The 13,076-nt window shown below is 42.6% G+C and overlaps 1 protein-coding gene across 10 annotated transcripts in view; it reads left to right on the forward strand.

Moving 5' to 3' along the window:
• Positions 1-13,076, forward strand: part of Plcb4 (phospholipase C beta 4) — a 353,082-nt gene that overhangs the window by 311,688 nt on the left and 28,318 nt on the right. For all 10 annotated transcript variants that reach the window (XM_029473927.1, XM_029473924.1, XM_029473932.1 and 7 more), the window contains 4 exons: positions 535-699; positions 3,686-3,890; positions 9,496-9,584; positions 10,417-10,567. In XM_029473927.1, coding sequence (XP_029329787.1) covers positions 535-699; positions 3,686-3,890; positions 9,496-9,584; positions 10,417-10,567 — 610 coding nt within the window. The remainder of the gene's footprint in view (positions 1-534; positions 700-3,685; positions 3,891-9,495; positions 9,585-10,416; positions 10,568-13,076) is intronic.

A 13,076-nucleotide genomic window follows, 5' to 3' on the forward strand; every position in this document is an offset into this window, starting at 1 on the left:
TCCCTAGCTTTATAAAAGATAAAACTCAACACTGACATTTACAATTAAACAACTCCCTCACCGCCAACCAGGGTTAATGTCATAAAGAAAGCAGGCCAAGTCTAGCACTGGTTGTCCTTTGCTGTGTTTCTTTGCAAGAATTCAGGGGTTAACATGCAGCCTGATAGAACCCAAGAACTAGAAGAGATCTCAGGACATAGCCGCAGCCCTGGCTTCATTGCACAGGTCCAGACAGCTCCGTGACATGTGGAGGGCGTGATGTCTTCATAATATACTTCACCTGTATATTTCCTTGCTGTTTTTCCAGACATATTCAGAGGAGAGTACATTTATAACCTCTGCCTAGGAATTTTGCTTTCAAAGAGTAGTTACTCAAAAACTGTTTTGTCTTAATATAGAAAATTCCAGGAAAAAAGATCAAATAATTATATTGATTGGAAATTCCCCAACAAAAGTTTTCATCACACACCTTGCCACCAATACAATGAGGCCACTGTCCCCCCACCCCCACCCCCCGTGTCTGTGTAACTGCAGGTTATATCAGGGCAGTTCCTCTCAGATAAGAAGATCGGGACGTATGTGGAAGTCGATATGTACGGGCTGCCCACCGACACCATACGGAAAGAGTTCCGAACCCGCATGGTTATGAACAATGGACTCAACCCAGTGTATAATGAAGAATCGTTTGTGTTTCGAAAGGTAAGACATTAGCAGGGTGTCACTGTTACACAGTAGGAGGACTGATTTTCTACAGGAAGCCCACAGGATAGAGGAATGCCACTCACCACACTGACTTGGCTTCTTCCCTTCATCTACTAAGTGACCTCTGTCACTGCCGTATGATTGTGTACAAAGAGTTGGCTGTTCTGGCTCTGCCCCTTTCTTGGCCACCTCTAGTCACATAGAACACACTTCCAGGTTCTAGTCTATTTTAGACGTGTTCTTACTTGTGGCTGCTATCATGTACTGAAGGGTCTCATTCTGTGCTCACAGCTCAAAGGTTAGATGAAAGGCTGCACCAAAGCTAAGGTCAGTGCTGTGACTCGGATGAGTCCTGTGATCAGAAGTGAGGCATCGCTGCTCACTTCACCGCTGCTCAGAGTTTTGAGTTTCTCTCAGTTCTATATGCCAGGTCCAGGGAGCAAGCAGACGTCCTCTCTCATGTGCAGTCTTTGATCTCTTTGCTTTGAAAACTCAGCGAGCAGGCAGAGGCCTGTCATTTCCTTTGTCTGCTGTACTGTCAGGCAAAAACTGTCTTCTTGCTTTTTTGGACACAGATTTTTCCAGGTGGTTCTGCTCCATCCATTTGTCATGGAACAACGAGAAGGGGCTTCTGATCTCTCCTAACAAAGTAGAGACTATTTATTTCAGAACAGAACAACTGGCTGAAAGAAAGCAAAGTGGGCTGATGGGCTACAGATCAGAAAAGACATATGCCATGTGTCTGTCTGTCAGGTGCTGAGCTGTCTCATTTGATACGATTATCACCAGGTCCATCATTTCTCACAAGCCGTGTAGTTTTTTTCTTTTCTCTGAGAAAAAGTCTCTGGTATACATATACCACATTTTCTTTCTCTGCTTCTCTGCATTTGGACACATAGGTTGGTTTGTAACTTAGCTCTGATGTTTAGTGCCTGCAGTGAACACACATGTGCAAGTACCTCCCTGGTATATGCACTTAGAAACGTTTGGGTAAATGCCAGGTGGCATGTCCAGGTCACGTGACACATCTAGTCTTAGTTTCTTGAGGAACCTCCATACCAATTTCGATAGTGGCTGGACTATACATTCCCACCAGCACTCTATATGACTTCTCTTTTGTCCACATCTTTGTCAATAATTTTTGCCATTTTTTTTCTTAAGGATAGCCATTCTGAGTGGGGTGAGATCGAACCTCAATATTGATTCATTTGCATCTTTCTGATGACTTCTGAAGTTCAGTATATTTTTCATATGCTTATTTGCCATTTGCATCACTCTTTTTAAAATTATTTTTACCTTATGCATATGGTGTTTTGCTTGCATGAATATCAATGTACCATTTACATGACTGATGTCCTTGGAGGCCGGGATAGGGTGTGGGATTCCCTGGACCTGGCGTTACAGATGGCTGTAAGCTGCCATGCGGGTGCAAAGACTTTAACCTGGGTCCTCTGGAAGAGCAATGAGTGCTCTTCACTGCTCAGCCAGCTCCCATTTCTCTGTCACACTTGAGAACTGCTCATGTCACTGGCACTGTATTGATCAGAGTGTTTGATGCCTTGCTAATTAGGTTTTCCTTCTTTGTATATTCTCGATGTCCCTCCCCCAACTCATTTATAGTAGCTAACAATGATTTTCTCCCACTCTGAATGTTATTTACTGGTTCCCTAGGAGTTGAAAAGCGTTTTAATTTCATGAGTCTCTGTTGTCAATTGTTGGCAGTATTTCCTGAGCAAGTGGGACTCTATTTGGAAAGTCCTTGCCTGGGTTGATACCCGGAAGTTTTCCTCCAACATTTTCAGAGTTGCAGATCTTAGATGAAGTTTTTTGGTTTGTTTGGGTTAGATTTGTGTTCAAAGATAGGGCTATGGTTTTATTCTTTCCCGGAGTTATTTGCTAATGGAACGACCTTATCTCCAATATATACCTTTGACATCTGTGTTAGAAACCTGTGGCTATAGCTATATGGAATTTTATATGAATCCTCAGCTCTGTCTGTTGATCTACATGTGTAATTTTGTGCCAGTGTCATGCTGCTTTTGTTTCTATGGCTCTGTGGTATAGCTTGAAACCATGTATACTGATACCACCGACATTATTCTTTCACTAAAAATTGCTTTGGTTCTCTGGTCTTTTGTACCTCCATATGCATGCTAAGATTTTCCTTTCTATTTCTTTTACATTTATTTCAAAATGTTTTGTTTTGCTTTCGAAACAGTTGTGCTGTGATTATTTTGTGTGGGTGTATATGTGATGTGTGTGTATGTGTGTTAATTTTATACCCTTTCATTTTTCTGAAACCATTCATCAGATCTAACTTTGGGGGGTTAGTCTTTAGGGTCTCTCATATATAGAATCATTTCATCTACAAATAAGGATACTTTGACTTCTTCCTTTCTGCTACCTAACATCCCAAAATTCATCAAAATTTGGGATGTGGTAAACACAGAGAATGATAATCCATGCAGAAATGGTTTTTATCCATGAAGTGTTTCCTTGAAAACACTCTTTATGTTTAAAAAAACAAAACAAACAAACAAACAACAACAACAACAAATCCAAGCAGAGTTCAATGTTGTAAGTAGCCCAGGCAGCAGACTGACATGGGGTTGAGAACAGAAGTCCCAATCCCAGGCTCCACTGATAATCTCTAAACTAAGAAAGTCCTTCAGTTTTCCAGGGTCCCCATCTTTGTGTTGGATGTAGATGGGGGAAATGACAAGAATTGGATCTGCAGTCTTTAACATGCATCCACTTAATATATTTGATGAGATGACTTCCTGGAAACCTAGACCCAGGGTCCTATTGATGTCTTGGGCACCAATCTTACGCTGCATACTTTAGTCATACAAGTGGCTCATTGGTTTGTTTTCACCATGAAGGAGATTGAGGGAGCAGTCTTGGTTTGGTCCAGATCCCTGGAGCCATGGTTCCGAGAGGCCTCATTACAAAATCAATGAAATGCCCAATTGTTTGATTTCAGGTGATCCTGCCTGACCTAGCTGTCCTGAGAATCGCAGTCTATGATGATAACAACAAGCTGATTGGCCAGAGGATCCTTCCTTTGGATGGTCTCCAAGCAGGCTACCGACACATCTCCCTGAGAAATGAGGGAAACAAACCATTATCACTGCCAACAATTTTCTGCAATATTGTTCTTAAAACATATGTGCCTGATGGATTTGGAGGTAAGATAAACATTTAGACATAGAAGACAATATACAAGAGGTCCTGCATTGTGAGACTGTGAATCATTTTGCCCATTCCTGAAAGTAACAAAAATGACCGTGTATTTTCCTGCCTGTGCTGAGAACCTTGGTGGTTTTAAGTAAAGAAAGCAATATATCCGTAGGTCTTATTTCAAAATACTGTAATTTTTGCTTTTGGGCCGCTGACCTTCAATTTTCATAATGTGATTTTAGGTTCAAACATAAGCCAGGAGAATTTCAATCAGGATGGATAGGAATTATTCCTTTCTTTGTACCCTTCGCTTGCCATTTTAAAAGGCAGCAATTAGAGGCTGTAACATACAGTAACAGACATAGGAGCCCATCAGAGCAGTTTGAGCAGTGCCATGGGGCTGGACAGGTAGACGTCTGTTAGATGTGTTTTGAGGCTGCAGTCCACGTCACCAGCAGTTCGGGCACATTGATAGACTGAAGCCAGGAAGAAATTATTCTATGTTTGAGTTTTAAAGCAGGGAACATAAAGGCTGTGGTGATGGCTCAGTGGGTAAAAGTGCTTGCAGCACATAAGAACCAGAGGTCAGCTTCCAGCATCCTTGTAATGAGCTGGGGGACCCCCAGATGCTCCTGGTACACTCTGGAGGGTGGAGAGCAGAATCCTTAGGGCTTGCAGGCCACCTTCTGAGCTCCAGACTCAGTGAGAGAATTTGCCCCATGGGAAGAAGGTAGAGAGTGCTGGAGCAATGCACTGCACTTCCTATGGCCTCAAGACAAATGTAGAGATACCTACACACATAAACATACACCCCCACACACATACACACAAAGAGAGTATGATAGATACTTATTACATTATGGAAAGTGTTACACAGACCCATTTGGTAAAATTTGTTCAAGTTCTGCCATTGCAATGGCCACATTTCAAATAAAACTAAAATTTCTTCCTGGGAAAAGTGCCATTTGGTTAGAATTGAGAAAAACGATCATTTGCTGAGCTCCTGCTTGGTGCCAAGCACTTACATAAAGAAAGAGACCCTCAAAATGTGGAATTGATCTGCAGGGATGTGAGCGTGTGCAGGTTTACACAGAGAAATGTTTGTAATGTGACACGTGCCAGGGCCAAATTTTTACATCCTGCAAACCCATCTCTCATGACAGTCCTGCAAGTGGTCTCCCCTGTGGTCATGCCCACTGCCTTTCTGTCAGATTGTTGCAAATCTCTGTACTGAGGTTCTGCAGTTGGCATCCTAACCTCAGGTTTGATATTCAACAACAGCACACTTGCTCAGCCCTCTGATCATCTCAGGCTCATGTGGAAATACCTGGGGAAGACACTGAAGATTTAGAATTTTGGAAAAGATAACACAGGGCAAATATGAGGATTGCCTTTTTTTCTGAATTTCTGACATCGAGTCTCCTGACTTACAGTAGGTTCGTTTTTGGTGTCTAGTTTACTTCCTACTTCCACACCTCAGAATTTACCTCACAGTCTCCAAGTATGCTAGTATTCTTGATTTTGTAAGGACACGTTCAAGTGAAACTATACCATCACAGGGAGAAAGAAAGAGAGAGAGAGAGAGAGAAGGGAGGGAGGGAGGGAGGGAGGGAGGGAGGGAGGGACGAAAGAAAGAAAGAAAGAAAGAGAGAGAGAGAGAGAGAAAGTAAGTTAAGAATGTAAAGATCATTCGAAGTTAATTTGATTGGGTGGCTAGAATGATTATCAGAGAAGGGTGCTTGCCGTGCAGCAAGTGAGGGTCACTCGGAGGTCCTGAGTTCATAGTGAATTGCTCTACCTCTTTCCTAGCCCGCCCTCCCTCCCTCCCTCCCTCCCTCCCTGCCTCCCTCCCTCCCTCCCTCCTTCCCTCACTCCCTTCCTCCCCCTCCTCCCTTCCTCCTTCTCTCTTTCTCTCATTCTCAAGGTCCTCCCTCACACTCTCTCTCCACCCCACACCCCTTCTGGTAGTACAAAAGACTAAACCAGGAGCCCATGCCTACTAGATAAACATTGAACCGCTGAGATTTTGGGTCAAGGCCGTACTAAGTTGCTTTAGCTGTCCGTAGACGTGTGCTCATTGTATGTGCATTCACACCCTGCTTAGAGAGATTTTATTTAGTTTTAACAACACACTGAAGAAAGATCTGTTGGTTGTAAAATCCTCACCTTAATTTACCCTGTAGTTTATGTAAAATGGCATAGGAAACAATTATATCATAAGCAATTCATCACCCAAAGGAAAGAAGTCTTTTTAATTCCTCCCCACTGAGAGGTTTCAGAACTCCTGTGCGTTGGTTGGCAGCACCGCAGCTCTGTGTTCTGCATGACTTTTAAATGTATTTTCTTTGTCAGTCATTGTACGTGGGTGGAAACCTTTTTATAAAGATAAGAAAACTCTTCTTGAGGCTTTTCCAAGGTAGGGCCCTTGCTTGGACCTAGTCTTAGACTCTTACAGGTCACCTGTTCATTAGGTTCTGCTCTACTAAGTGACAGTCAGGTGACAAATACCCACATATGAGAAACTTTGCTCTATGCAATTGTTCATAGTTAACCCTGGCCCCCAACTCACGCCCACATACATCTAGTGCTTCTTAGGCATTCTGAACTCCAGCTGACCCAGCTTCTTCCCAGCATGAGAGTGGTCAACAGCCCAGATCTTACCCCTGACCCCTTCCATTCATGTGAATTCCTGTGCCCCGACCTCTGTCCTGCTGTTTCAAGCCCTAGGCAGCAGAAATAGTGGTCTTGTTGAAGCTGCTTCTCTTGCTACTAAAATCAGTTACAATGCACAGAGAAATAGCACCAATGATGGTTTGTTTCTCAGTTCATTTTCTTTTGCGGAAACCAAACACCCAAAATTGGCTAACTTATAAAGTAAAGATGTATTTTTAGTTTTGTAAAGATTTATTTTATTTTATTTTATTTTATTTTATTTTATTTTATGTGTAAGGGTTTTGCCTGCACGTGCACATGTGTGCCTGGCCAAAAGAAGTCATCAGATCATCTGGAACGGATAGATGGCCGTGATCCACTATGCGGGCTCTGGGAACTGCACGTGGGTCCTCAGTAAGAGCAACAAGTGCTCTTAACCATTGAGCCCAAGAAAGGGAATTTTGTTTCTTTTACTCAGTTCTGAAAGCTTAGATGATCCAGCTCCTGCTGAGTGTTAGTGCTGCTTTGCGCATTTATTCAGTGGAATACTGGTATAAGGGACATGATCTGGTGGGGTTTTTGTTTGGTTTTGTTTTAACTTTCATACAGTGTGTTTTGATGAGATTCACTGTCCTGGCCCCAACTCTTCCCAGACCCACACTACTTCCCTACCCATTCAACTCTCTGTCATCTTTTTATTAAAATGCTTCAAAACCAATTTGTAATGTCCAAACATTCTTAGATGTGTGAGCTTTTCCTGGAATATGTCGGTTTACCAGAGGCTACCCTTTTAGAGAGAACTATTTCACTCTCTCCCGATAGCTAACAACTGTACTTTGCTCCATGGCTGGGGTGGGATTGTGTGCCCAACTCTCGTCTCCTTGCTGGGATTTAGTCTGTCACAAGCTTGCACAGGGTCTGTACAAGTAAGTTCATGTGTGCAGCTCCCCTGCTGTGTCCATATGTTTCCTTTAGCCATCCACCATCTCTGACTCTTAACCTCTTTCTGTACTCCCATCTGTAGTGATCCTGAACTGTGGGTGGCTGATGTGGTATATATGTTCCCTTTAGAGATGAGCATTTTCTGAGTGGATTTAAGTCGTCTCTGTCCATAAGATGAAACCCATTCCTGGCACCAGACTAAGAACCTGTGGCTGTATAGATCCTAGGCTTCAGGAGGGAACCTACTATTAATTATTGCAGATGAACAGACATAGTATTAAATCAGCTTTTAATGGCTTATCATTATATGCATAGATGAGTGCATTTTTCAACCCTAATCTGAAAAGCTTCAATTTGCAACAAATAATTAACTCAGTGACCCCCAAACTGGCCAGTGTGCAGAAACTAAAAGAGATCTGTTTATACAACCCAGATGGAAAATATTTCTGGGCTAAAGAGTAATAGTAGGCCATCTTAAGTATTTAAAACTAAATATTTACTGAAAAAATAGTAACATTCCTTATTTTTTTAAAAAAAGATATGTCTTGCAGTGAATCGAGAAGCCTTGGTTTACATCTTCCAGTGTTCCAGTCCTCAATATAGTAATAAAACGATACTCTCTTTTACCTCCACACAGCAGAACTCCTGGGTTGAATGCCTAGCACCGTCCCTCATTTATCAAACCTGAGAGACACCATCTGTGGACACATCTGACCTGCTAGTGGTGTTTACTCACCACACAGAATTACCACATCAGCCATCAGTGTTGGGGACAGCAAATAGTTCTGGTGCCAAAGACAATGACTCAATGTTACATTTCCCACCTCCATTGCTTTAAGGGTTTTTCCTCTCTGTGTATGTTTTCTTTATTACTAAGAGGTGAAAGAAAGGATATATGTCTAATATATATATATTAGACAAATGTGTGTGTGTGTGTGTGTGTATGTATGTATATATATAAAACATTAGCATTAAGTTAAATGTCACCCTAAGCAGTTTGCTTTCTAGGTCCTTGTTTCTTGGGCAGTGCCCTTCTTCATCCTGTGGCTCCTCTGTTGCTTTATGTAAATTAAGATAAAGTGGCTTTATCTTAATTTTTGTTTGGTTGCCTTTCTGCCTTATGATTAAAGATGCATCCAGGAAGGTACGGGTGTTTCTCATTCTCTCCACCCAGATCTTCAACTACCTCTAGCATAGCCAGATGTTTCAAACAGCTGATACTTCCAGAGGGAGAATATCCTCAATTAAGATGCCATTTCTGGAGTGTCATGCCTGGATTTCCTGATGCAGAAATGTCACTTTTTTTTTTCTTTTAAATATTTGTTGAAATACACATAATACATGCCATCCAGGGGTGGTGGGGAGGGTCGGATTGCTGGTGTTTGAACCAGGGCAGTGTGCATATGAGGCATCTTTTGCACTCTGGAAAAGAAGGGAGCAGTGTGCCTTATGGTAAGTTCACCAGCAGGGCTTGAGAAGTAGCTTAGCAGGGTAGTGAAGGTCCTGTGTTCAGCACTCAGCACCACAAGCAAAGCAGACACTGAAAGTGGCTAGCTCAAGCACACTGATCAGGCCCTTTCTTACACATATCACTAAGATACCCTGCCAACACAGTGAGCCGTGTGGGAAGGGATTGGCTTTTCTTGGTTTTGTTTAGCCCTGATTCCCCTGCACGGGGCATAGAGCCTTCACAGGACAAGGGCCTCTCCATAGGAAAGGGAATAACATTTGAAATGTAAATAAAGAAAATATCTCATAAAAAAAAGAAAAGAAAAAAGTCACAAAACAATGGTTATTTAAGCTACAGTACAATATTTTTCTAAATGAAAGGTAATCCATTTTGGAAGAACTATTGATGATTGCTATGGTAGGTAATAAATGATATTTTTGTGTTCTGTAAAATTAAAAAATACCACTTTATCCAAACGTTATTCCAAAAAGAAGAAAAAAGAATTGAGTTGCATTTTCGTGGTCTGTTCATTTAAACATAACCTTGATAGTTTTTTGATTGTTTTTCAGATATTGTGGATGCTTTATCCGATCCAAAGAAATTTCTTTCAATCACAGAGAAGAGAGCAGACCAAATGAGAGCAATGGGCATTGAAACTGTAAGTGAAGCTGTGGGCTAACGGCGGTAAGAGTGACTGCAAAAGCAAGAGCAAGGCGATGTAGGAAGTTTCCAGAGGGTTTTCAAAACCAAGCTTATCCATTCAATAGAAGTTGGAAGGAGCTACGAAAATATAGCACATTTTATACAATATGGCCACTATCAGAGAGAGCTTCTTAGTCACCAGCGAGACATCTGCAGTTGTCTGGTCCATTATGAACGAAGTTGGAACTATCCATTAGAAATTACAACAAGGATTTCTTTTTTATAATGCTGAAATGCCAAATGACTGAGTGCAGTGAGTTAATGAAAATGACAGTTATTACCAGGTACTCATTTCTTTGTCCTTGGATCCCAACACTCCCTCTGTTCATCTGTTTCTCTATTGGAAATGTTCCTTTGCTGGATTCTTTGGGTTGGAACACAATCAGCCATCCAGTCAGCCATCCCAGTAGCTAGAAAATGTCATGCTTATAGTGGAGTTGGGTTGTCTTTCCTTGGATGGATCATTTTTTGCCCAGCACAAGCAAGCTATATAGTCTCACTCACCTTAGGTAAGAGCTTGCTTGTTTTGTTTAATTTGAGACACAGGCACAGTTTGTAGCTTGGCTGACCTGGAACTCACTATGTGCACAGATCTGGGCTTGAATTCATAAAGATCCACCGGCCTCTGACTACTGAGTTCTGGGATTAAGGGAGTGCCCCATCAAGCCCAGCTTCAGGCAAAGATCTTGAAAGGCAGGAAAGTCTGCGAGGCTGAGGGATTTCTCATTAAAGTAAAAATGCTTCTAGGGCCAGGTATTTTAATCATTGGGAATATTTTTTTGTTCCAGAGTGACATAGCTGATGTGCCCAGTGACACTTCCAAAAATGACAAGAAAGGCAAGGCCAACCCAGCCAAAGCAAACGTGACCCCTCAGAGCAGCTCTGAGCTCAGACCAACCACCACAGCCGCCCTGGGCTCTGGCCAGGAAGCCAAGAAAGGTAAGATGTGCGGTTCAACTCCTCGTCACTTCTGCCCACTTTCGTTGTGACCCTAGATGCAAAAGAAGAGACTTACTGGACAAGTTGCTTGATTTCCTCTTCTGAGGGTTGTTTAATGGGAAATCAACGATTGTGTTTTATGGGCTGGAGGCCATCACCTAACCAGCGTGTTACCCCTAGTGCAACAGTGTTTGCTTTGACATTCTTCATGGCAGGACTGAAGGAGCCCTTGCTGCCACAGTGCCAGTAGCTAAGTCACCCACCTTTGTCTTCCAGACTCCAGCAGGCGAGGGGCACGTGAAGCATCAGAGTCACAAATGTTATGGGTAATTTTTCCATACATAGAGAAAAGGCTTGACTGTTTATTTTTAAAACCGGTAGATGGGCATTTGATGGCCAATTTCAAGTGGTTTTCTGTGAGTGAGACAACAGCTCATAAGAAATGCCATGATACAGAAACACGTGACCCTGTGCTGCTATTGGACAGCCTCTACATAAGGAGACATCCATTTGGACTATTTAAAGTAGTCTTCAGTTCAAGAGACCAGGCATACATTTTGACTGATCGGTACCCATTTCCATATTGACAGTTAAATATCTAAAATACCCCCTTGACCATAAATAATTTACTACACACAGTCTGTTAATTTTCATAGTAATTTCTTTTTCTCCTAATGGTTTCTTAGCATGTATATTTCCTATTTACAAGTTAATTTAATGCCAGTGGTACAAGGAGATTAAGCCATTCTTACATATACATGTATTCAGTGCTAACAATTCAGGGGAAGAAGAGACAGTCTTTCCCAACCAAAGCAGCCTGGTAATTTAGCAGGAAACTAAGTGTGCACTGAACTTCATGGAACAAATTAGAAAATGAAGCTTTACAAAAGTAGCCCAATTTGTACTGGCCCCGCAGCTGTTTGTTCTTCTCGGGAAGGAACATGGAGTGAGGTAATGACCCAAGCACAGACATTTCCTTTCCAGCCCTGGTCAGTACTAGCACTGCTACTCCTACAGAGATAGACATTGGAAAATGCAGGAGGTAAAGTTCTTGTCTGACTCCGCACGTCCATAGTGACTGTAGTAATTGCATTGTAAAGTAGCTCCTAAAACAGCACACACAACAGACCTCCAAAGGCCCAGAGAGTCCGTAGCTCCAAATGGCTCTGTACTTGGGTTTGTTGGTGAGTTAGTTTCCTTTGTTCCCCAACAAGACTACGTTTGAACCAACCAAGCAGCTGTCAGTTGAACACCAGTGATTTCCCCCAATCCACCCCAAAGGTAGGATGTACATGCTATTTCTTCAGGAGGCTTAGAAGCCTACAAGAAGCCACTACCATACTAGGTTCTACCAATAATTAATAAATAATAATAATAATAATGTAACAACAATAATAATAAACCTGCATACCTTTGGGGATGTACATACACGGGGTGGGGGTGGGGGAGATAAGAACAGGCTCCAGTGTAATAGGCAGCCCAGGTAGGTGCAATGAGGACTGACCAGTTAGAACAGAAGAGGACCCCCAGCAAGGTCCAGAGAGGACTCAGAGATAAGATCCTAACTGAGCTGGACCTGGAAACATAGGTCTGGCTCAACCAGAAGGGACCAGTATGGAGACCAAGGGAAGGAGGACACCTGAAGAGAAGTGGGTAGTAGAAAGTGGAAGCAGTTCACTTGTCCCAGTCTGCAAAGAACTTGGGCCCACCCTGAGGAGGCAGTGAAGGACAACACTAATAGTATTGACATCAGGAGTCATTACAAGAAGAGATGCTACAAGCCGCCAGTGGCCCTGGTACCCAGGACTGTATTACAGCACACACCATATTATGATCAACCAGAGGAAGAGGTCAATATAGACAGACACATCCTTCATCATTACCTTGTACCTGGAGCCGTGCTGGGAAAGCTCTGTTGGCCTCCTTTCTTTGGAAATACATGGCTAATAAATGACTGAGCAGAGAGAGCAGTCTGGGGTAAGCTGTGGTCACCATAAGAAAAGAACTGAGGAAGAAGAATGTAGTTATTTGGATGTGGAGCTTAGAAAAAGGCAAAAAGTGCAGACCTACTTCAAGAGACTTCGGGGTCACACTCTACAAGTGGACAGCAAGAGAAAGAGAGGAGCTGAGAGGGGATGATCGTGATGAGAAAATGGCTGGCTCCCACAGCACTGTGATCAGCGAGGAGGGGGAAGGGCAGAGGGCCGAAAGGCTAGGAGCTCACAGGCAGAATGAATAACAGGAAAGAATGAAAATGAATACTTCGTTTTGAGAAGGAGTTGCAGATTTAGAGAAGTCATGGCTATAGTGTTTCTGTGCAACCAGGGATACCCACTTGCTGACGCCAGAAGCCTAATCGTCAGACATGATGGCATAAGGCATAAAAACACATGTTCTAATAGCATGTCCATAGCACATAATGAGGAGAGACGGATGGAAAGTGTGAGGGTGCAAAGTGACGTGGCCATCGGGAAGCTCAGATGTGGAGACAGGAAGTGAGCAATTCGAA

The sequence above is a fragment of the Mus caroli genome, chromosome 2 (genome assembly GCF_900094665.2).
Source record: "Mus caroli chromosome 2, CAROLI_EIJ_v1.1, whole genome shotgun sequence".
Lineage (NCBI taxonomy): Eukaryota > Metazoa > Chordata > Mammalia > Rodentia > Muridae > Mus > Mus caroli.